We start from the raw sequence: 25321 nt of genomic DNA, 5'->3' as shown, positions 1-25321 counted from the left end.
TAGAAAGGAAATGACACATTTAATGATCCATATAATTACAGCCGCTAGATTGGCATACGCACAGTATTGGAAAGAGAAAATTCAACCAATTTTCAATCAATTTTTCTTCTTATTTCTCTTTTGTTTTTGTTTTTTTAAAAAATCTTAATAAAGTTTTTGAAAAAAAAAAAGACAATAATGGCATTTGTGGCTTTTTGCTCCTTCCCACTTCACAGCTGCGAGGAGATGGAGGCTTTTGTTTTTAATTTCAATTCACCGCAGTTCAGTGTTGCGGCCAAATTCTCAGCTGTGGTTTATGTTGACTGTGGTTTGTTTGGAACAGTCTTTTTAAGTTTTGTTTTGGGTTGGTGTTTTTTTTTTTGTTGTTGTTTGTTTTTTTGTAATCAAAGCTCGGATTGTCCCAAGCATTGTGCTTGGCTGATGCAAGCCGAAGTGAATCGGAAACTGAAAAGAAAGCTTTGTAGTTCTTTGGAAGGCCTGCCATGGGGAGAGCAAAATCTCCGAATTTGTGCGGAGGGTGTAATCCAGCCCTGCTGCTATTATGATAGAGCAGGATTATGGAACCCGTAGTCCTCCAGCTTCTGTTGAACTCAAGCCAATAAAGATTGGGCCATGTGTTACTTCCCTTGTGTGTTTAATTGAACATCCAGCAGATTCAAACCGAATGCTTCAGGCTTTTCTGCCAGTGGGTACTCCTGAATGTTGACAGACCATTCTGCACAGGCGCAGGCAGGCAGACAGACAGACAGACAGACAGATGGACAGACATGAGGCAGTTTGGGCTAGTGGGTAAAGCACCAGGCTAGAGACCAGGAGACTGAGAGTTCTAGTCCCACCATGAAAGGCAGCTGGGTGACTTTGGACTAATCACGAGATTGTGAATTCTAGTCCCGCCTTAGACATGAGAGCTGGCTGGGTGACTTTGGGCCAATCGCCAGGAGATTGTGAGTTTTAGTCCCGCCTTAGACATGAGAGCTGGCTGGGTGACTTCGGGCCAATCGCCAGCAGACTGTGAGTTCTAGTCCCGCCTTAGACATGAGAGCTGGCTGGGTGACTTTGGGCCAATCGCCAGGAGATTGTGAGTTTTAGTCCCGCCTTAGACATGAGAGCTGGCTGGGTGACTTTGGGCCAATCGCCAGGAGATTGTGAGTTTTAGTCCCGCCTTAGACATGAGAGCTGGCTGGGTGACTTTGGGCCAATCGCCAGGAGATTGTGAGTTTTAGTCCCGCCTTAGACATGAGAGCTGGCTGGGTGACTTTGGGCCAATCGCCAGGAGATTGTGAGTTCTAGTCCCGCCTTAGACATGAGAGCTGGCTGGGTGACTTTGGACCAATCACCAGGAGACTGTGAGTTCTAGTCCCGCCTTAGACATGAAAGCTGGCTGGGTGACTTTGGGCCAATCGCCAAGAGATTATGAGTTTTAGTCCCACCTTAGACATGAGAGCTGGCTGGGTGATTTTGGACCAATCGCCAGGAGACTGTGAATTCTAGTCCTGCCTTAGACATGAGAGCTGGCTGGGTGATTTTGGGCCAATCGCCAGGAGACTGTGAGTTCTAGTCCTGCCTTAGACATTTGAGCTAGTGGGTGACTTTGGTCCAATCACCAGGAAACGGTGAGTTCTAGTCCCTCCTTAAGCATAAAAACCAGTTGGATGACTTTGCCACTTTTAAGTTACTTCTAAAAATGATAAGGCACATGTCTAAGGCGGGATACACATTAATAAGCCCAAATAAATAAACATACATACATACAAACCTACACAGTGGTGGCCAAAACAGATCTTTCATTAACGTGGCTATCTTCTTACCACTTTAACTGTTGTAAAGTTTAAAATTGTATATGTTAGAGCAGTGGATCGCAACCTTTAGGGCACCAGGGACCGATTCCTTGGAGAAAGGTTTTTCCGCGAACCAGACAGGACGGGGTTTTGCATGTCTTCCCTTGTTTGCGTGGCCCAGTTTCTGGCATGCCACGGGCCGGTTCTGGTCCACGTACCGGGGGTTGTGGACCTCTTGTATTAGAAGCCAGTGGATTCCCGATCTGGTGGGGTGTCTTACCAGGCTAGCCTGTTTCTTTGGCCGTTCGTGTGAACAGTGGGATTCAACTGGTTCAGGCCGGTTCGAGCGAATCAGTAGTTAAATTGCTGGCTGGCTCTGCCCCTCCCCTCCCTACCCCTTCCAGGTAAGTGCACGGAGCCTCCTAGGCCCAAAATGGGGCATGGGTGCACGCCCCCCATATGGCCCATTTTTGCTCCCAGGAGGCTGCAGGGAGGCCTACTAGGCCCAAAACGGGACACGGCGGGGCCGGTGCATCCCTCCTCCAGCCCGTTTTTGCTCCCAGGGTGGTGCAGGAGGCCGAGTGCTGGCGTGGCCAGTGACCCCCTGGCCACGCCCACCATGGCCACGCCCACCCATCCAGTAATTAAGGCAGAGAAGCAGTTGTTAAATTATTTGAATCCCACCACTGATGCTTTATATCTCTTCCAGGTTTATCTGCTCACTGTAATGGCAGCGATTGTGGCTATTCTTCCAGCATGGAAGGCAGCGAAACTGGTTCACGGGAGGGTTCAGACATCGCTTGCACCGAAGGAATTTGCAACCACGATGAAAATGGTAGGAATGCTGTAAAAGGTTTGTGTGGCTTCTCTTTTTTCTGGTTTTTTTTTCTTCCTCCCTTTGGGAATATCTTCCAGAAGTCAAGACTGACTTAAAGGCCCATCAAAAAAAAAAGAAAAGAAAAGAAAGAAAGAAAAAGAAAAAGTTTTAAGGGAGTATTAACCCCTAAATGTGACCATGATGTGGATGCTGTATTAATCTAGTGAATTGATCTACTTAGCCTGGTACATTGTTCATTTCAGTGGAATGGCTAGAATTACAATTTTTTAGGTAGACTTTTTCTCATAAAGGAAAACAAGGGGCTGCATAGTGAGTAGATTAAGGTTTATGCAAAGCCAGCTGGGTGACTTTGGGCCAATCACCAGGAGACTGTGAGTTCTAATCCCGCCTTAGCCATGAAAGCTGGCTGGGTGACTTTGGGCCAATCACCAAGAGACTGTGATTCTAGTCCCGCCTTAACTATGAAAGCCAGCTGGGTAATTTTGGGCCAATCACCAGGAGACTGTGAGTTCTAGTCCCGCCTTAGCCATGAAAGCCAGCTGGGTGACTTTATGGCCAATCACCAGGAGTCTGTGAGTTCTAGTCCCGTCTTAGCCATGAAAGCCAGCTGGGTGACTTTGGGCCAATCAGCAGAAAACAGTGAGTTCTATTCCCGCCTTAGCCATGAAAGCCAGCTGAGTGACTTTGGGCCAATCACCAGGAGACAGTGAGTTCTAGTCCCGCCTTAGCCATGAAAGCCAGCTGGGTGACTTTGGGCCAATCATTCTCTCTCTTAGCATTTCATGGGGTGCTTATTGTGTGGAAAGGAAGGGCTGTAAAGAAGGAGTATTAGATTGTTTATAAAACCTATTTATGTTGTTTATAAAAGTAATAAAAGTGGGGAAATAAAATAAATAAATAAATCCTTGAAAGCTCAGAGAATGTTCAGAAAAGGGCGCCAGGGCAGGATGAGTCTTAAAAACCTCCAGTGATGAAGTACCCACAACTTCTGGTGGCAAGCTGTTCCACTGATTAATTGTCCTCGCTGTTAGGAAATTTCTCCTTAGTTCCAGGTTGCTTCTCTCCTTGATTACTTTCCATCCATTGTTTCTTGTCCTGCCTTCTGTTGCTTTGGAGAATAAATTGACCCCCTCTTCTTTGTGGCAGCCCCTCAAATACTGGAATACTGCTATCATGTCAACCCTAATTCTTTTCTCTACTGGCCAAATCCAAATCCTGCAACCGTTCTTCATATGTCTATGGAAATATGTCATCCAGGTCCCAAAGGTGCTTTTTTAAAGAGGCAACTAGACTTTCTGGGTTTTCTTTAAAGACATTTCGCTTCTCACCCAAGAAACCAGATGTCTGCAAGGAATACAAATCCTTCCATTTGTTGTGGTCCGCCAGCAGCTTGCGGAGCTGGCAGCGGAGTCGGACAGTGAGGAGGCTGGGGAGGAACATGGGCCAGTCCTGGAGGCTGGGGAAGGCCCGGATGAGGGCTCTGCGTCGGAGGCAGAGATGGGGCCAGGGCCATCGGGGAGCGATGCATGGACTCCGGAGCCTCCAGAGTCGGACAGCAGAGAGGCAGAGGAACAGGAGGAGCCTGTTCCTAGTGCGCACATGCGAAGAGCTGCCAGAAGGCACGAACAGTTAAAACAAAAGTGACGTCTTGGGAGTAAGGGCTGGAGATGATTGGCCCCTCCCATAAGGCTTAAAAGAGGAGCAAAGGCACATGGGCACTTTGCAGGAAAGCAACGTTGTTAATTCTGTTCCCAGTTGGCATCTCTGTTTGATTCTGGACTCTGTGTGGCTTTGCCAAGTAGATTTTTGGCAGAGTGTCAAGCGAGATAAAGGTAGGTGATTATCCCGAAGGACTTCTCCCGAAGGACTTTTTGCAACTAATTGGGACTCAGCTGTGAACGAACGTAATTCACAGCTGTTGCAATAAAAGAGGTTTTTGGGACTACTCGTGTGTTTTAATGACTCAGGAAGCCTAGGTCACAACACCATTCCCCACCATCTAGTCAGAGCTGAAGAAGCTTCTTGGATGAGAAGCGAAACGTCTTCAAAGAAAAACCAGGAAGTCCAGTTGCCTCTTGGAAAAAAAAAAAAAACACCTTTGGGACGTTCTACATATGTTTAACATATGTTATATATTATTAGTTAGTAGTTAGTAGTCACCTCGGAAAGACTAAAGCTCAAAGGCATTAATGTGTTCTGCCCCAGCTCCGGATTCCCGGAGGATATAGACACACACCAACGGTCCTTATCAAATTTATTAAGTAGCAAGAATAAACCAAAGTCCGGCAAAGGTTGGCAACCAGCCCAGAAAGCATGATACGATAAGACTTTTCCAAAAATACTCTGATGATAATTACAAGTTGTTTCTAGCAAGAAACTTACTAACGGCATGTGACTTAAATAGGCTAAGAAAGTGGCCAATTATCCTCAAGCCTTACTCTCGAGGAGACCTCCTCCTCCTGAGTAGCCACTCCTGCCTTTTGACAGCCCTGCGTGCTCGAGCATTGAGAAGAGGCTCCTCCACTTCGCTCTCTCCACTTGAAGGAGCCTCTGGAGGTTCTGAAGGCCCTGGCTGAGTCTCTGCCTCTGGCACCACATCCTCTTCAGCCTCCTCGCTGTCTGACGCGAGTGCCGGCTGCTGGCGCAACACCACACCAGCCTCCTCCTCGTCAGGATCAGCCACGATCCGCGCAGGCAGCTGGCGGGCCACAACATAATGGGAGGTGAAACCAGGGTTGGGATTCAGCCAGTTCGGATGCTAATTTTACATCTGGTTCTCTGAACTGGTAGTTGCAAGGACTGGTTGGCCTCCGGAAAGCCTCTGGAGCCTGGGGAGGGAAAAAAATGAGCTTATCGGAAGTCCGGAAACGGGCCCTTTTCCGGCCTCCAGAGCCTGGGGGAGGCCATTTTCGAGGAAAGCCTGCAGAGCCTATTGAGGGTGAAAACTCCCATCATCCCACCCCACCCCCTGTGGTGTAGGAGGCCAAGTAGGCCACGCCCACCCAGCAACCGGGCAGAGAATCGGTTGCTAAAATTTTTGAATCCCACCCCTTGCCGTTTTGTGTTTACATAATGAATCCATGCTAATTCCCCGTTTGATCCCGACTCGGAAGGTTGCTCTCCGGAGCACGATTTGGGTGGAAGGCCTGGCTTCTGGGGGGGGGGGTCTTCTTCCCCCACCCTGCTCAAGCCCCTCTTCCTTCCTCTCTTTCTTTCTTGCAGTGGATGATTCGTGCATTCACCGTTGCGAAGACAAAGAAGAGGATGGGGACAGCTGTGTGGAATGCTGGGCGAATTCGGAAGACACTAACACGAAAGGCAAAAACAAGAAGAAGAAAAAGAAAAACAAGAAGTGTGAAGCTGAGCACGTAAGCGGGGGCATTTTGGGGTCAGGGTTTTTTTTTTTTTTTTTTTTGCTTGCTCAGGGTTAGCTTGGATGTTGGCCAGGCTCCCCTCGGCCTCTTTCCTCCCGGTGCATGTCGTTCCCATGGGCCCCTTCCCAGTCCGAGGGCAGCAGATTACATGGCTGGGAGTTCAGCATCATTGTTCAAGAGAAGCTGTCCAACATTGTTAGCGTGATTTTTTTAAAAAAATTATTTTTAAAGGAGACAATGAGGCCGGTTAATGAGGAACCAGATTAGCCATAAATTAACGCTTGTGAGTTTAGGAATAGAGTGGCAGTTGGATAGAGGTGTGGATAAATGGGTAAGAGGAATGTCTCGTTTTTGTGTTTGGATCTGGGTGGAAATGAGCGGGAGTAATTTTTTTTTTTTTTCTTCATGATGTCTTGCGATTTCTATTTTGAATTTTTTCCCCCATGTTTTATTTGTTTTATTTATGTAACACCCAATTTTCATCGAACGGTGTGTATTCTTGGTACAATTACATTTATTTATTTATTTATTATTTATTTATTTATTTATTTTTAAAATTTTTATACCGCCCCCTCTCCCGAAGGACTCGGGGCGGTGAACAGCCAAAATTAAAAAACATACAATATAAACATTAAAATACTATAAAAACAAAATTAAATTTATATTGGCTTCCCTCAATTTAAAACCCCTTACCCATAAAATTCAACAATTAAAAGATTGCTGAAATAAAAAAGTCTTCAGAGCCCGGCGGAAGGTACAGAGGTCTGAGATCAGTCGTATCCCTGGGGGTAGCTCGTTTAGGTAGTCATATTTATACATCTTCATTATATTTAGTCGTCACCATCATATTAATAATATAATAACATGATAATATAAATAACCTTAATACTTAACATTTAAAATCTTTATTTAAAATTTAAATTTTAAAATTTAAATTTAAAAACATTTAAAATCATCTTTAACGAGTTGTATTTAGAATTGTATTTGCGCAACAATGGAAAAGTGATGAAATCCCGTCTGAGGGGAATGTAATTAAAAAAATATTAGATTGTGCAGAAATGGATAGATTAACACTTGCTTTATTAAAGATAAAGAAGAAACTGAATATTTCTTGATATGGGACACATTTTATCAATGGCTAGATATAGAAACAGAAGTTAGAAAGGATGAGGGGGAGTAAGTTTTAATTAAACAAAACCAAGCATAAGACACTATTTTTCAGTTCTGGTAAATTGAAGATGGGTGGACTTCAACTCCAAGAATTCCCCAGCCAGATCACATCTTCAAGTTGCTAAAGTTGAGAAAGGACCAATCCTATGTTGCGGACAACGAGTATAGGCAGTCCTTGATTTACAGCCACAATTGAGGCCAGTTTTTTCTGTTGTTAAGTGAGACATTGGTTAAGTGAGTTTTTGCCCCATTTTAGAGACTTTCTTGCCATACTTGTTAAGTGAATCACTGCAGTTGATGAGTTAACAGTCAGTCCTCGACATATGACCACAATCGAGCCCAAGCTTTCTGTTGTTAAGTGAGACATTGGTTAACTTGAGTTTTTTGCCCCATTTTCTGACAAACAAAGTCAACGGGGAAGCCCGATTCGTTTATCCACTGAAGCAGAGGTGGGTTTCAGCAGGTTCTGACCAGTTCTGGAGAGCCGGTAGCGGAAATTTTGAGTAGTTCGGAGAACCGGTAAATACCACCTCTGACTGGCCCCGCCCCCATCTATTCTCTGCTTCCCAAGTCCCAGCTGATCAGGAGGAAATGGGGATTTTGTAGTAACCTTCCCCTGGAGTGAGAAGGGAATGGAGGTTTTACAGTATCCTTCCCCTGCCATGCCCACCAAGCCAAGCCATGTGATCTGTCCCCGTCCACACACACACACAAACACAGCCAGCCGAGGGTTAAGGAAGCACTTGGCACACACCTAAGTCTTTATCTCCAACTTGGCAGCGATATACACACCGTCTGCCAAGTGCTTTTATTTTCACAGAAACAGAAAGATAATATATTCAGCGTACAAGAGTCCAGCAAAAATAAATATTCCTCTCAGCAGTTTCGGACGATGCTCTAGTGACTATCCAAGGTTTATTTTTGTTCGTCACAGGGATCACTGGCCATCATCCTCTATTATATAGTCTCTGGGGTGTGGTCCAGTGACTCAGTTCTAATCCCTAGCACGCCTCCTGAGCTGCTGCAATCGTTTATCATGCCTTCGGAGGCATGCGTCCAGGAATGATGTCTCTCCTTCACTCTCATCCGAGACACCTGTCTCCCTGCTAATCTCCTCGCCCTCGGCCGGCACCTGAGACAGTGCCAGAGGGGAGGGGCCTGGAGAGGGAGGCCTGGCTGACTCCTCTTCCTCATGCTCGGAGCTTTCTTCCTCCGATGGGATAGGCTCAGAGGGCGGGGCCACAACACCATGCCCACCAAGCCATGCCCACAGAACCAGTAGTAAAAATTTTTGAAACCCACCACTGCACTGAAGTGATTCACTTAAAAACAGAGGCAAGAAAGGTCGTAAGATGGGGCCAAACTCACTTCACAAATGTCTCACTTAACAACAGACATTTTGGGCTCAATTTGTGGTCGTTCAGTCAAGGATTATACCTGTACCTGTATGGCTAAAATTCATGGATTGAGAGAAGAAAGTTTGGCATTTTTTTCCCCATACTCCTTGCCTTTTGGGGAAAGATTTGGTTTTGCCTCTGGTAATCCTTTAGGACCATTGTGGGTGTTGCTTTCCAAGGCGAAAAGAACCTCGGTGCAGTTTTGAGCAGAGCCTGAGTATCTTCGCACTTAGCAGCCATGAAGCTGCCAAGTGGTTTGGACGCCAGTGTCCTGTCTTATCATCAGATCATCCCATTTGCAATTTTATTGGCCGGTTGGCTGGTTCGATGCGTTTTGGAAGGAGGCCGCCTCACGTCAAAGCCGCTGAGGAGTTTGGTTTTAAAACGTCTCGTAAAGGCCAAATGGAACGGGAAAGGGATAAACGTAATAATGAGGCCTTGGAGAATATAGAAATGAAATGGCTGAACAGTTATCGGGTTTGCTAATTGCCCTGGCCCTGCTGGAAGAGCCAAGTTTTGTAAACTTTCTTAAAGAGGCAGAGCTGAGTGCAGCTCCAAGGGAATTCATCAGTTCCAAGGGAAACCTTCTTTGTGTGTGTGTGTGGGGGGGGTGTTATGCTTCCCACATACCCCAATAGAGAGGGCAGACTGTGGGTCCTTTCCCCAAAACTCTGCATTTAGTGGGACCCAGGAGGGGTAGACCCCTCCCTTTGTAATGATAGTGCCCCCCCCCCAAGAAAACAAGAAATGGATGTCCCCCAAGACTTGCTTCACGATGAGGGAATACCCAATTGATGAGTTGTCAAATATTTTAGTTCTGACTGATTGGTTCTGATTTCTGATTGATTATTCTGATTTGATTGTTTCTGATTTCTAGTTAATTGTTCTGATTTGCTTAGATCTGATTTCTGATTGATTATTCTCTGATTGGTTCTGATTTCTGATTGATTAGTTCTGAATGAGGAGTATTGATTTCTGATTGATTATTCTGTTTTAATTAGCTGGATTTCTGATTGATTAGTTCTGATTTCTGACTGATTAATTTTTCTGATTGATTATTCTGATTTGACTAGTTCTGATTCCTGATTGTTTATTCTGATTTGATTGGTTCTGAATTCTGATTCATTATTCTGATTTGATTAGTTCTGATGGATTAGCTTCGATTTTGAGTTCTGATTATTGTCTGTTGGTTTTAATGCTATGTATTTGGTTGCTGTCTTTTTCATTTGATTCGATGATTCTTTTTTATTCTCAACTAAAATTATATCTGAGTTGTGCGACCATATAAATAGATCTAAATAGGCAAATGACGCCCTTCCGGGGACATGAGCAAGTTGGAAAATGAGGGTAGGTGGGCAAACCAGAGGGATTGAAAGATGTGGAGGGACAAAAAAGATGTGGAGACTCTAGAAAGAGTGCACAGAAGAGCAACCAAGAGGATGAGGGGACTGGAGGCTAAAACATGAAGAACGGTTGCAGGAACTGGGTATGTCTAGCTTAATGAAAAGAAGGACCAGGGGAGACATGATGGCAGTCTTCCAATATCTCAGGGGTTGCCCCAAAGAAGAGGGAGTCAAACTATTCTCCAAAGCACCTGAGGGCAAGACAAGAAGAAATAGATGGAAACTGATCAAGGAGAGAAGCAATTTAGAACTAAGGAGGAATTTCCTGACAGTTAGAACAATTAATCAGTGGAACAACTTGCCTGCAGAAGTTGTGAATGCTCCAACACTGGAAGTTTTTAAGAAGATGTTGGATAACCATTTGTCTGAAGTGGTGTAGGGTTTCCTGCCTAAGCAGGGGGTTGGACTAGAAGACCTCCAAGGTCCCTTCCAACTCTGTTATTATATTATACAACCCCAAGTGTGGGAAGGAAGGAAGGAAGGAAACAGGAAGGAGATTTGCAAAACTGCCTTGTAGATTTCCGCCCAGCTCCACAAAACAGAGCAATCCTAGCTGTCTTGGTCTAAGAGAGGGTGGTCTAAACCAGGGTTTCCCAAAGTGCTCAGTATAAACCCCCAAGAGAGAGTGGGAATGTCCAAGGAGTCAATCAGTGATTGGACGTCAAAAAGGGGACAATAAATGGCTTTATGCTGACTCTGTAAACCGCTTAGAGAGCGCTGTAAAGTACTATGAAGCGGTATATAAGTCTTAAGTGCTATTGCTATGGCTATTGCAGGCTAACTGTCCACTGCCAGAGAGTCAGTTCCCACTGTCTCAAGGTTGACTTAGCCATTCATCCTTCTAAGGTCAAGTAAAATGAGGACCCAGATTGTTGGGGGCCATAGGCTGACTCTGTAAACCACTTAGAAAGGGCTGTAAAGCACTGTAAAGCGGTATATAATTGCTATGGCTATTGCAAGCTAACTCTGCCTGCTGTCAGGAGTTCGATCCTGACCGGCTCAAAGTTGACTCAGCCTTCCATCCTTTCAAGGTCAAGTAAATAGAGGACCCAGATTGTTGGGGGCAATCGGCTGACTCTGTAAACCACTTAGAGAGGGCTGCAAAGCACTGTGAAGCGGTATATAAGTCTAAGCGCTATTGCTATTTTTTTTTCCCCCTCCAGATCCAAAAGCTGAATAGCTGCCTGGTGGAGACAAGTAACCGAGAGGGTCCGGGGACTGCCACGCACACAGACTACCACCGAGACAAGACCAAAGACCCCCATGCCGAAATCTGTTGTCGCACAGAAAAAGCTGGGCCACCTACGGTACCTTGGCTGGAGCACAGGAAAACAGCCTTGTTGTGTGCGGAATCTTCAGAGGCAGCCCCGGCTCCCGAATCAGGGAAGGGCACGAAGAGTTTGGTGGAACTCCTGGTAAGTCTCAAGGACCAGCGTCTGTGGAGATTCTTGGTCATCCAGGCCATGGTTGTCCCAAAGATTAGGATAGGGGTAGGGATAGAGGTAGAGGTAGAGGTAGAGGTAGAGGTAGAGATAAAGATATAGAGATATAGAGATATAGAGATATAGAATAAGAAATAGAGAATAGAATAGAATAAGGAATAGAATAAGGAATAGGAATAGAGAATAGAAATAGAATAAGAAATAGGAATAGAAATAGAAATAGCAATAGGAATAGAATAAGAAATAGAATAGAATAGAATAGAATAGAATAGAATAGAATAGAATAGAATAGAATAGAATAGAATAAGGAATAGGAATATAGAATAGAATAGAATAGAATAGAATAGAATAGAATAGAATAGAATAGAATAGAATAGAATAGAATAGAATAAGGAATAGGAATAGGAATAGGAATAGAACAGAATAGAATAAGGAATAGGAATAGGAATAGGAATAGGAATAGGAATAGGAATAGGAATAGAACAGAATAGAATAAGGAATAGGAATAGGAATAGAATAAGGAATAGAGAATAGAATAGAATAGAATAAGGAATAGGAATAGGAATAGAAATAGAATTAGGAATAGAGAATAGAATAGAATAGAATAGAATAGAATAGAATAGAATAGAATAGAATAGAATAGAATAGAATAGAATAGAATAGAATTCTTTATTGGCCAAGTGTGATTGGACACACAAGGAATTTGTCTTTGGTGCATAAGCTCTCGGTGTACATAAAAGAAAAGATACATTCATCAAGAATCATAAGGTACAACACTTAATAGTAGTCATAGGGAACAAATAAGCAATCAAATCATATTAGGAAACAGTTAATATAAATCGTAAGGGTACCAGCAACAAGGTTACAGTCATACAGTCATAAGTGGGAGGAGATGAATGATAGGAACATGAGAAGATTAATAGTAACAGTAATGCAGACTAAGTAACTAGTTTGACAGTGTTGAGGGAATTATTTGTTTAGCAGAGTGATGGCATTTGGGGAAAAAACTGTCCTTGTGTCTAGTTGTTCTGGTGTGCAGTGCTCTATAGCGTCGTTTTGAGGATAGGAGTTGAAACAGTTTATGTCCAGGATGCGAGGGGTCTGTCGATATTTTCACAGCCCTCTTTTTGACTCGTGCAGTATAGAGGTCCTCAATGGAAGGCAGGTTGGTAGCCATTGTTTTTTCTGCAGTTCTAATTACCCTCTGAAGTCTGTGTCTGTCTTGTCGGGTTGCAGAGCCAAACCAGACAGTTATAGAGGTGCAGATGACAGACTCAATAATTCCTCTGTAGAACTGTATCAGCAGCTCCTCGGGGAGTCTGAGCTTCCTGAGTTGGTTCTGGACTTCCTTTTTCCTTGAAGACATTTCGCTTCTCATCCAAGAAGCTTCTTCAGTTCTAACTGAATGATGGAGAATGGAAGGATTTATATTCCTAGCAGTCATCTGGTCGTTAGCACTCTCTCTCTGAGAGCCGCTGAGGCCACTTGGAGGGTTCTCTGTGCCCTCGGGGTCACCTGAATAGTGCAAATGGGCGTGGAGCCTTTTTGGAACTGCTGAAAGGACTGTGTTGTAAACAGGAGAGAGGCAGTGTCGTATCCATCAATTTATTTTTCAAAGCATCAGAGAGCAGGACAAGAACCAATGAAGGACGGTCATGGGTCCCTCTTTTCAATGCCGTTGTCACTTTGCGCGGTCGCTAAGCGAACTGTCGTAGGTCGAGGACTACCTGTAATAAGAACCCTGTTGATTTGATGGGGATCTGGCTCAATTATCCTGACAGCCAGGTCAGCATCCTTACATCCCAGCAGGCCTGTTTTTCTCCCACTCCTCAAGAAAGGGCCTTGGTAGTACAGAAGTTTAAGGCACCCTGTTATTAAGCTGGTTATTAAGACCAGCTGCCTGCAATTACTGCAGGGTTCGAATCTCGCCAAGGCTCAAGGTTGACTCAGCCTTCCATCCTTTCTAAGGTAGGTGAAATGAGGACCCAGTTTGTGGGGGCAATAAGCTGACTTTGTATAAATATACAAAAGGATGAAGGCTATTGCTGAGCACATTGTAAGCTGCCCTGAGTCTTCGGAGAAGGGCGGCATATAAATCAAATTAAAAAAAAAATGGATGGAAACTAATTAAGGAGAGAAGCAACCTAGAATTAAGTGGAAACTTCCCAACAGTGAGGACAATTAACCAGTGGAACAGCTTGCCACCAGAAATTATGGGTTATGCTTCTCTCCTCCTCTAGTCCAGGGGTCTCCAACCTTGGCAACTTTATGACTTGTGGACTTCAACTCCCAGAATTCTCCAGCCAACTATGCTTGGCTGGAGAATTCTGGGAGTTGCAGTCCACAAGTCTTAAAGCTGCCAAGTTTTGGGACCCCTGTTAGATGATGATCACCCAGTTTGAAGACCTCAACGGAAGTCCTTTCCAGGTCTCCTCTGATTCTCTGTTGAGAGAGGACTGTCCACTCAGAAAAAGTGCTAGCGACCATTCTCCGCCATTCAGTCCGAAACTGAAGAAGCTTTTTGGATGAGAAGCAAATTGTCTTCCAGGAAAAAACAAAATCCAGATGCCTTTTGAAAAAGCATCTTTGGGACTTTCAAGGATGAGTTGGCTTTGTAGTCTGCTTTTGCTAAGAGGGGGGAGTGGGAAGGCAACTTTGGTTAATATGGACCAGGGTGGTTAAGTCTCTATCTTCCAAGAAATGTTGGAGCTCATGATCGGGAGAATTAATTGGTATTAGCTCAGGTAAGATTGGGGAAAGTGAGAGGTTCATTAATTCACATACCCATTCATTCACTTACCCATTTGTCCAATCTTTTATTTACTTATTCACTCACTCACTCATTCATTCATTTGTTCATTCATTTATTTGCTTATTCATTCATTCAATTATTCATTCACTTACCCATTTATTCATTCATTCACTTACTTACTTATTAACTTATTTATTCAATTATTCACTTACCCATTTGTTCGTTCATTTCCTTATATATTTCCTTATCATTTAGTCACTTATTTCAGAGGTGGGTTTCAGCAGTTTCTGAACAGTTCTGGAGAACCGATAGCGGAAATTTTGAGTAGTTCGGAGAACCAGTAGTAAAAATTCTGACTGGCCTCACCCCCATCTATTCTCTGCCTCCCGAGTCCCAGCTGATTGGGAGGAAATGGGAATTTTGCAGTAACCTTCCCCTGCCATGCCCACCAAGCCATACGACACCCACCAAGCCACACCCACAGAACCAGTAGTAAAAAAATTTGAAACCCACCACTGATTTATTCATGTTATTATTCAGATATTGGAACACTGCCATCATGTCACGCCGGTCCTTCTCTTCATTAGGCTAGACATATCCAATCCCTGCAATCGTTCTTCATATGTTTTAGCCTCCAGTCCCCTAATCATCTTTGTCATTTATTTATTTCGCCTTATTTATTTATTATTTTATCTCATCTATTCATTCATTCATTCAGCCATCCAATTTAAATACTGTATCCGTCTGACTCTAATCGCTCATGGCATCTCATAATGTAAGCTGCAGCTTACAAAAGCTCCAGCCTTTTAATACAGTTGTTAGTCAGAGAAGATGCTACCAGGCTCCTGATGTTATTTTTTTTTTTTTATTTGATTTATATGCCGCCCTTCTCCGGAGACTCAGGGCGGCTTACAATGCATTAAGCAATAGCCTTCATACTTTTGTATATTTTATACAAAGTCAGCTTATTTATTTATTTATTTATTTTTCTGCCATAGTAGACTAAGATGGCTCTCTTCTTGCATCGCTCATGGTTTGTGACTCTGGATAAAATACATCCTAGACAATTAAGTCCAAAGATAACTGTCACTCAAAGAGGACATACAGGCAGTTCTTGATTTAACAGCAGTGGCTTAGTGACTTTTTGACATTAACAACAGACATTCCCAGAGTTTAGGACCCAGGCTCAAAGTTCCAGTGGTGCTTCCCTTCCCTCCCCCACGGTCATGTGATCATATTTGGGTGCTTAAGGCTGTTTGCAATGTCCCACAGTCATGTGACCACAATTTTCAGCATTTATTTATTTTTTGCCATCAACCAGAATTTACTTCCGCTGAGAGTCTTGATGGCGTGGTGGTTAGAATGCAGTATTGCAGGCTAACTCTGCCGACTGCCAGCAGTTCGATCCTGACCGTCTCGAGGTTGGCTCGGCCTTCCATCCTTCCGAATGGAATGAGGACCCAGATTGTTGGAGGCAAGATGCTGACGCTGTAAACTGCTTAGAGAGGGCTGTAAAAGCACTGTTAAGCGGTATATACCGTATTTTTCGGAGTATAAGACACACCTACCTTTTTTGGTGAGGAAAAAGAAGAACAAGAAATCTCCCTGTGCCTCTGAGCAATTTTGCCTATTTGCAGCAAACAGCAAACAGCCTGCTTTACTTTCATTTTCGTTTTCAGCATAGCTTGTTTAGCACAAGGAAAAAAAAAATCTGCTCCAGCAATTTACCTCTTTGCAGCAAGCAGAGCCTTGGTATTACAGTGGTTTAAAGCACCCTGTTATTAACACAGCTGCCTGCAATTTACTGCTGGTTCGAATCTCTCCAAGGCTCAAGGTTGACTCAGCCTTCCATCCTTTCTAAGGTAGGTTAAATGAGGACCCAGTTTGTGGGGGCAATAAGCTGACTTTGTATAAATATACAAAAGTATGAAGGCTATTGCTTAACGCACTGTAAGCCGCCCTGAGTCTCCGGAGAAGGGCGGCATATAAATCAAATAAATAAAAAAAAAAAAAAGCAGCAGAGCCCTGCACAAAACAGCTGAGAACAAATCAGCTGAGAGTCGGGAGGCCGATCCAATCAACTTGTGCTAATTAGGCTGTGCTGAAGCTGAAAGGAGCTGTTTCTTCTTACTGCTTGCTGCAAGGAGGTAAACTGCTGCGAGGCAGAGGCCAAAGGGTGGGGGCCAGTGGGTGGGTGGGGCTACATTCGGTGTATAAGACGCACCTAAATTTTCACCCCCTTTTAGGGGGGTGGAAAGGTACATCTTATACTCCAAAAAATACGGTAAGTCTTAAGTGCTATTGCTATTGCAGACTGCACTGCGATAGAGCAGATAGAGCAGAGACTAACACTGCTCACGGCCAGGAGTTCGATCCTGACCAGCTCAAAATTGGCTGAGCCTTCCATCCTTCCGAGGTCGGTAAAAAGAGGACCCAGATTGTTAGGGCAATGTGCTGACTTCTGTAAATTGCTTAGAGAGGGCTGAAAAGCACTGTAAAGTGGTATATAAGTCTTGAGTGCAATTGCTATCGCTATCCTGCAAATAACCCACTGGTTAGAAAGCGTTCATTTAACGACGGGTGCATTCACTTCAGCGCCACCGCCACCCAAAGTTAAAACTGGGCTTTGATCCGTTGACCACAGGGATGCTGCAAAACGGCCGTAAGTGTGAAACGCCACTGTAAGTCACCTTTTTTCAGGGGTAACTTTGCAACTTTGAAGAGTCGCTAAACGAACGTTGGTAAGTGGAGGGGCTACTTGCATTTCTCGTCTCTCCCTTGTGCTTTTCTAGGATGAGTCCGAATGCACTTCCGATGAAGAAATATTCATCTCCCAAGATGAGATCCAGTCCTTCATGGCCAACAACAAGTCCTTTTACAGCAATAGAGAACGGTACCGACAGCATCTGAAGGAGAAATTCAACAGATACTGCCGCTTGAATGATCACAAGAGGCCGGTGTGCAGCGGTTGGTTGACAACAGCTGGAGCAAACTAAACCGAATAAAATTAGCTCTGTCTTTCAGTCAAACTGTCGAAAATGACTACTGCGCGTTTTCTCTCTCCGGAAAACCAGTCTCTCTTAGCAACTAAACAAAATCGTATCTTTTTAAAAAAAGAAGAAAAAAAAAGACGGTGGTTTTCTTTTCTTTCTTTCTTTCTTTCTATCTTTTTTCTTTCCTTTTTCCTTTCCTACCTTCCCCCTTCCTCTCCCCTTTCCTTGTTTTCCTCTTCCCTTCCCCTCCCCTTTCCTTTCCCTTTCCTTCCTTCCCTTTCCTTTTTCCTTTTTCCTTTCCCCTTTCCCTCCTCTTTCCTTTCCCTTTCCTTCCTTCCTTCCCTTTCCTTTTTCCTTTTTCCTTTCCCCTTTCCCTCCTCTTTCCTTTCCCTCCCCCTCCCCTTCCCTTTTCCCTTCCCCTTTCCTTTGCCCTTTCCCCTTCCCTTCCCTTCCCTTCTTCTCTTTCCTCTGCAGGAGGCTGGTGGAATTGAGTTTAATCCCTTTAATTTAGTTCCCTGCCGACCTTATTTCCAGGCTTCCTGGTCTATAATTTTTGACAAGAGAATTGAGACCAGCCCCCCCCCCCCCACCTCCCAAACTATCATAATTTAAAGCCACCTCTTTTCATTCAATGTTTCTCTTAACTGTGACACTTATCAAACAGGAAAAATAAAAAAAAGCAGCTTAGTGAAAAAAAGTAATGTTGTACTTATAATTCTGTACAGAAATGACAATGAGCTCGATATAAAAAGATTTTACAAAGTAAGACATCCATTTGCAAAAAAAGAAAATTTAAAAAAGATGTTCTGGATGTAATATGTTGGAAGCGCGATGTGCAAAATTTAAAAAAATAAAGAATATTTATTAAGATGCATAGTAAAAAAATAAGAAAAGCCAAAAAAAAAAAAAAAAGTGTGTTCGTTTCTGCTGTCGTTCGTGAAATCGGATGGATGCCGAAAGTTAGGTCTAATTTTTAGCGGTTGAAATTATTTTTTTTAACGATAACATTTTATCACTTAGGCTGAGAACACGGCATACAGCAATGCGCTGGTTAGGCTGCCTCGTTCATAACAGAGAAAAAAAGCGAGGGTTCAAAGTGATCATTTTAAAAAGACTGGTTTTGCATCCCATACCGTGTTTCTCCCAAAATAAGACTGGGTCGTATATTAATTTTTGCTCCAAAAGACGAGTTATGGCTTATTTTCCGGTTAGGTATTATTTTGGGGGAAATACAGTATTAAACACCTCTGTCTGCTGACGATCTTAACTGGGGCTTATTTTTTGGAGTAGGGCTTATATTACGAGCATCCTGAAAAATCATGTTAGGCCTTATTTTCCAGTTGGGTCTTATTTTCGGGGAAACAGGGTAGTTTGTGGCTTATGGATCCAGTAATCATGATAAAAGACAAACTCCTGAAGACTCTGCAACTATCATCATGCACTTTTCTTGGCACTGGTGTAGGCGTGTCCTGCCACGGTCACCTCTTTGGGGTTGTTGGTTTTTTTTTTATTTATTTCCTGGTGGTCTCCCATCCTTTCTTAGATTGCATGTTTCCAGGAGAACCGCCAAATGCCGAGTGTCAGGGTTCCAAGTAATAGATCCCTATCAAGCAAAAACTCCCGAGGCAGATCGATTCCTCAAGGAATAGCTTTATTGGAAATACCATATTGGCACATATCTGGTGAAAACGGACTCTGAAGGTTCCCGCAATTTTTCACCTAATTAAAATTAAATGTTTTCCTCTCAACTCCAAACAACCAGTCACATGGTCCAGTCACATCACTCCTTTCTCCGGCCAGGTGTGAGAACGTCCTTGGTTCCCAAGAGAAAGTTATTTTGTTTCGACTACACAGCCCCAGCTCTCTCTAATCCCCCCCCCTCCCTATCCCTCAGCTCCATTTTGTGGCATCACTGAAGCTCCAAGATGGCTTCCGCCAGGCCAGCTTCAGGGTTGACACCGAGATTTAGATCTAATAGAACAACATTTCTTAACCTCAGTAACTATCAGAGGGGTAGACTTCAATTCCCAGAATTCCCCAGGTGGCATGCTGGCTAAGGAATTCTGGGAAGGAGAAGTCTACACCTCAAAAAGTAAGTGAAGCTGAAAAATAGTGCAATAGAGGCTTGCATCAAGGAAGCACAAAGGAAAAGGTGTGACACATTTATATGCGGTGCTTTAACATAGCTTTTTAAAACTTGATATTGTGCTTCGTTGCAAGCTTTGATCCACAACCATGGATTTTCCAATAAAATCTGGGTTCTCATGAGCCATTCAATCATAAACTAAGCAAGCTAAACTGTACAGGCCATTCAGTAGGTTCAGCTCAAATGTTTACAGTTTACTAGTTTACCGTTCAGGGTGTTGTGTAAACACAGCCTCCATGTTGTGTTATATTCGTGTTTTAAATGGGATTTTCTTAAGCTTCTTATGTTCTGTGGTTTTTAATCTGCCAACTCTTAAAAAAGAAGGCCGGTGGGAGGAAGGGAAGGGGGTAGGGAACTCGGGGGAAAAAAAGAAGAGGAGATAATTTATATATCTATATTGGAAATTATTTGCTATGGCCCAGGTTGGCATTTTATGCAATATAGCCGTTTATGATTATCTTAACCATCGTTTTCAAAAATTCGCCAGACTTTGTGGTTTCACAGGAGAGATGCCTCATAAATTAACCACTTTTTGCACTCTACATTAGGCTGAAATAATTCTTCGGTTTATTTGAATCAGAGGTGGATTTCAGCCGGTTCTGACCAGTTCTGGAGAACCAGTAGCGGAAATTTTGAGTAGTTCGGAGAACCAGTAGTAAAAATTCTGACTGGCCCCGCCCCCATCTATTCTCTGCCTCCCAAGTCCCAGCTGATCGGGAGGAAATGGGGATTTTACAGTATCCTTCCCCTGCTATGCCACCAAGCCACGCCCACCAAGCAATGCCACGCCCACCAAGCCACACCCACAGAACCGGTAGTAAAAAAATTTGAAACCCACCATTGTTTTGCAAACCCCGCTATAGAACCATAGGGCAGAAGGGACCTTGGAGGTTTTCTAGTCCAACCCCCCCTTGTCCAAGAAAGGAATGCCGATACCATCCTGACAAATGCTTGTCCAATCTTTTCTTGAAAACCTCCAGGGATGGAGCATCCACAACTTCTGGAGGCAAGTCGTTCCACTGGTTAATTGTTCTTAAGTGTCAGGAAATTCCTCTTCATTTCCAGGTTGGATGTCCTTCTGAGCAGCTTCCACCCGCTGCTTCTTGTCCTGCGCTCCGGAGAGTGAATCAACCCCCCCCCCATCGCTGTGACAGCCCCCTTCAAGAGTTGGACAATGGCTATCATGTCACCCCTAATCCTTCTCTTCATTAGGCTTCAAGGTTTTGGTCACCACCTTTAGAGCACTCCATGGCTTAGGACCTGGTTATTTACGGGACCGCTTACTACCACAAACAGCCTCCCACCGGCCGGTACGCTCTCATAGAGAGGGGCTCCTTTGGGTGCCGTCAGCCAAACAATGTCGACTGGCGGCCCCCAGGGGGAGGGCCTTCTCTGTGGGGGCACTTGCTATCTGGAAGAAGCTCCCCCCAGAGATACGGAGGATCCCGGATCTACGCACTTTCCACCGTGCTCTTAAGACCCTCCTATTCCAGCAAGCCAGCCTTGCCTAATTTTCTCCCCTGTTTTAAAATTCTTTTAAATCAAAATTTTAATCTGTTTTAAATTATTGGGATTTTTAATTGTCTCGGGCTAAATTATTTAATCTGGTTTTAATTATGTTTTTTAACTTTTGTATCTTATGTATTTTATTTTGTGCCTGTTCACCACCCTGAGTCCTTCGGGAGTAGGGCAGTATATAAATTTTTTTTAAAAAAATTAGGCTACACATATCTAGTTCCCATAATCGTTCATCATGTGACTTAGTCTCCCAGATCCCTAATCATCTTTGTGGCTCTTCTCTACATACTTTCTAGAGCAGGGGCATCAAACTCTGATTTCATTGAGGGCCGCATCAGGGTTGTGTTTGACCTTGGGGGGGGTGGCAGAGCGGGCGTGGTCAGGGTGCGTGTGGCCAGCTTGACATCACTTCTGTCGGGGTCACCGAGCACTCTTGCCAGTGAAAACGGGCTCCTGAGCTCTGTTTTTGGCTGCGACGGCCGCCTGCAACTCCAGTTTCACTGGCAGAGGCACTGCAGGCCGGTCCTTTGCTGTTTCAGGGTGGCCCCGTGGGCCAATTCTAAGCACCCTGCGGGCCAGATCCGGCCCCTGGGCCTTGAGTTTGACACCCCTGTTCTATAGTCTCTACACCAGGGGTGAAATGCTCCTGGTTCAGCCTGGTTCGGCCAAACTGGTAGCGACGGCCGGTGGTTCGGAGAACCGGTAGCGATGGCAGCTTGAGGCTCCGGCCAACCACCCAGCTGTCATTACTTCCTGGTTTTAAACAGGAAGTAACCTGTTTTTTACCCTCTGTGCATGCACAGAAGGGTTTGCACATGCGCAGAGGGTCAGTGCGCACATGTGACACGCGCCCGCGCACTTCCAAACTGGTAGGGAAGGAAAGTAGATTTCACCCCTGCTCTGCAACTATTTTTGTGATAAAAACACTGGGGAGGAGGCATGCATTCAATGAAGGGTGCTGAAACGGCAGGAAAAATGCAGGGTGCATACAGAATGGAAGCATTGTGTATAACAATTGGTGTAGAGTCACACTTGCTGCATACCAAGACGGGCCTTTGCACCAGCCCCATCAATCCTTCAGAAGCTTCCTTGACGATAGCAACAGCACTTAAGACTTACATACTGCTTCACGGCACGCTCTTAAGTGGTTTACAAGAGTCAGCATATTGTCCCGTCCCCCCACCCCAACAATATGGGTCCTCATTTTACCGACCTCAGAAGGATGGAAGGCTGAATCAACCTTGAGACAGTCAGGATCAAAAACTCCTGGCTGTCAGATGCTCAGCCGAAGAAGCGAAGATGAGGAAGTGGACACCGTCGGAGGGAAGCCACAAAAAGTGCTACAGGTGGCAGGTTTGACACACGCAGCCTTTAACAGGGACAAGAAGAAGTTGCAGTGAAGAAGACTCTTCTGTAGAGAACATGAACCTTGAAGGTGATGGCCAGGAGGTACTTAGAGAAAAGGCTGGTCTGTTGTGTCAGCTGTTTTCTTTCCTTGCTTCACAAAGTTAGATTCAGGACTTTTCTATCCTTCGTTGTTCTTAGTTGCGAAGTCGTGTCCGACCCATCACAACCCCATGGACAACGTTCCTCCAGGCCTTCCTGTCCTCTACCATCCTCTGGAGTCCATTTAATCTCATGCCAACTGCTTCGGTGACTCAATCCAGCCACCTCGTTCTCTATTATCCCCTTCTTCTTTTGCCCTCCATCATTCCCAACATGAGGCTCTTCTCCAGTGAGTCCTTCCTTCTCATTAGGTGGCCAAAGTATTTGAGTTTCCTCTTCAGGATCTGGCCTTCGAAAGAGCAGTCAGGGTTGATCTCCTCTAGGACTGACCGGTTTGCTCTCCTTGCAGTCCAAGGGACTCGTAGGAGTCTCCTCCAGCACCAGAGTTCAAAGGCCTCCATTCTTTGGCGCTCAGCCTTCCTTACGGTCCAACTTTCACAGCCACCCATTGCAACTGGGAAAACCATAGCCTTGACTATCACTACAATTGAAGATTCGGAGTGATTTATTGGAGGGTGTCCCAAAAAAATAATCAAAATGGAGGCTGCGGTCATGTGATATAAGCTCATTTTAGATAGTTCACCAATTTGTAAATGCTTTATAGCCAGGAATAGCATATGGGAGAGGCTGACTCTTATCAATTATTTGCCTATCTCTCAATACTTATTTTTCCAAAGACTGTGATTATATGATGATTTATATTTCATTTGATTTAAGGTTAATAAAACCACAGCTTCTTTTTCCTCTGGCAATTCACAGCAGCGTGCATAGTGTTTACTCCGCTCATTTCCCCCCCCACAACAACCCTGTGGGGTAGGCCAGATGCAGAAAAAGGACGAGTCCTAAGTCCACAGGAAAGTTCCATGGCTGAGGATGGCTTGGAAGTCCATGTTCCTTCTTCAAGGACTTTCTCACAATGAAAGGTTCACTACCACCCTTGAGTCAACAAATATTTTGACCTGGCACATCTGGCCATTTCTGCCTCTATTGTGAGAATAGAATAGAGCTGGAAGGGACCTTAGAGGTCTTCTAGTCCAGCCCCCTGCTTAGGCAGGAAACCCTACACCACTTCAGACAAATGGTTATCCAACCTCTTCTTAAAAACTTCTAGTGTTGGAGCATTCACAACTTCTGGAGGCAAACTGTTCCACTGATTAATTGTTCCAATAATCAGGAAATTTCTCCTTAGTTTCAGGTTGCTTCTCTCCTTGATTAGTTTCCATCTATTTCTTCTTGTCCTACCCTCTGCCAGGAGTGCCAAGGTTGGGGAGATTGGATATGCCTGTCCACCCCCCCTGGGGCTCACCAGTCAAGACTGAATCCAAATAATAATCATCATCATCATCATCATCATCATCATCATCATCATCATCTGACTACCTACAACGCCATGACCGTGTTGCTAAGATCATTCACTGGAAATTGTGCCAGAAGTTTGGATTTGAGTACAGCAAAAACCACTGGGAACATCAGGTTGAGAAAGTTTTAGAGAATGAGAAATTCAAGATCTTGTGGGACTTTAGGATTCAGACTGACAGGCACTTGGTCCACAACACACCTGACATAACAATAGTTGAAAAGAAAAAAGTATGGTTCATTGACATTGCAACACCTGGTGATGCACGAATTGAAGATAAGCAGCAAGAAAAAATCACAAAGTACCGGGACTTACAAATTGAAGTTGAGCAACTGTGGAAAAAGAAATCGTGTGTTGTCCCGATTGTAATTGGAGCCCTTAGAGCAATACCCAAAGGGCTACCCCGCTATTTAGAAATTCTAAATTTGCCGGACTTGAACATTTTGACTCTACAAAAAACCACCTTACTCAGAACAGCTTACATCCTCCGACGATACCTTAACAGTTCCTAGGTCCTTGGTTAGGACTCGAGCTGCTGAGCTATTAACCAGCCTCAAAGGCTGTGAATCTCACTAAAGATTAATCAATAATAATAATAATAATAATAATAATAATAATTATTATTATTATTATTATTATTATTATTATTATTATTATTATTATTATTATTATTATTATTATTATTTTATTTCTATACCGCCCTTCTCCCGAAGGACTCAGGGCATTGTACAGCCTATTAAAAGCACAAGACAAACATCAATTAAAATAATTTAAAATTATTAAATAATTCGGCTCAATTTAAAACCCCAGAAATTTAAAACACCCAATTTAAAATTATTACGCTGATAGCCCGGCCTGGCGGGACAACAGGGTCTTGAGTGCACAGCGAAATACTCGGAGGTAGGAGATCTTACGCATTTCCGGGGGCAGTTCATTCCACAGGGCTGGGGCTCCCACAGAGAAGGCCCTCCCCCTGGGTGTTGCCAGCCGACATAACTTGGCCGATGGCACCCTGAGGAGACCCTCTCTGTGAGAGCGAACTGGCCGGTGGGAGGCTATTGGTGGCAGAAGTCGGTCTCGAAGGTACCCGGGTCCTATGCCATGGAGCGCTTTAAAGGTGGTGACCAACACCTTGAATCGTACTCAGAAGACCACTGGGAGCCAGTGCAGCTCGCGCAGGAGGGGTGTCACGTGGGCACAATGAGTTGCACCCATAACCACCAGCGCGGCCACATTCTGGACCACTTGGAGCCTCCGAATGCTCTTCAAGGGGAGCCCCATGTAGAGAGCATTACAATAGTCCAGCCGGGAGGTGACAAGGGCATGAGTGACTGTGCGCAAGGCATCCCAGTCCAGAAAGGGCTGCAACTGGCGAATAAGAAGAAAAGACCGTTTTATGACCAGACCATAAGGAATCTACAGAATAACAGAGTTGGAAGGGATCTTTGAGATCTTCTAGTCCTGTTCAGGCAGGGAACCCTATTCTATTTCAGGCAAACAGTTGTCCAATCTCTTCTTTAAAAAAAACTTCCAGTGTGGAGCATTCACAACTTCTGGAGACAAGTCATTCCACTCATTGATTGTTCTAACTGTCATGGAATTTCTCTTTAGTTCTAGGTTGCTTCTCTCCTTGATTAGTTTCCATCC

The 25321-nt window shown here is 44.3% G+C and overlaps 1 protein-coding gene across 33 annotated transcripts in view; it reads left to right on the top strand.

Annotated features, from left to right (window-relative positions):
* Window positions 1-17251, top strand: part of GGNBP2 (gametogenetin binding protein 2) — a 72171-nt gene extending 54920 nt beyond the window's left edge. For 18 of the 33 annotated variants that reach the window (XM_034434597.3, XM_034434602.3, XM_034434601.3 and 15 more), the window contains 4 exons: window positions 2488-2613; window positions 5839-5984; window positions 11124-11375; window positions 16947-17251. In XM_034434597.3, the coding sequence (XP_034290488.2) occupies window positions 2488-2613; window positions 5839-5984; window positions 11124-11375; window positions 16947-17150 (728 nt within the window). In that variant the 3' untranslated portion in view covers window positions 17151-17251. Of the gene's footprint in view, window positions 1-2487; window positions 2632-5838; window positions 5985-11123; window positions 11376-16946 lie in introns of all 33 variants that reach the window. The other 15 variants (XM_034434600.3, XM_034434599.3, XM_034434596.3 and 12 more) reach the window with 1 other exon arrangement.
* Window positions 17252-25321: the final 8070 nt, after the last annotated feature.

The sequence above is a fragment of the Pantherophis guttatus genome, chromosome 1 (genome assembly GCF_059756535.1).
Source record: "Pantherophis guttatus breed Tessera chromosome 1, ASM5975653v1, whole genome shotgun sequence".
Classification (NCBI taxonomy): Eukaryota; Metazoa; Chordata; class Lepidosauria; order Squamata; family Colubridae; genus Pantherophis; species Pantherophis guttatus.
The sequence above is the reverse complement of the archived record's forward strand: the minus strand, read 5'-3'. Positions and strand labels throughout refer to the sequence as shown.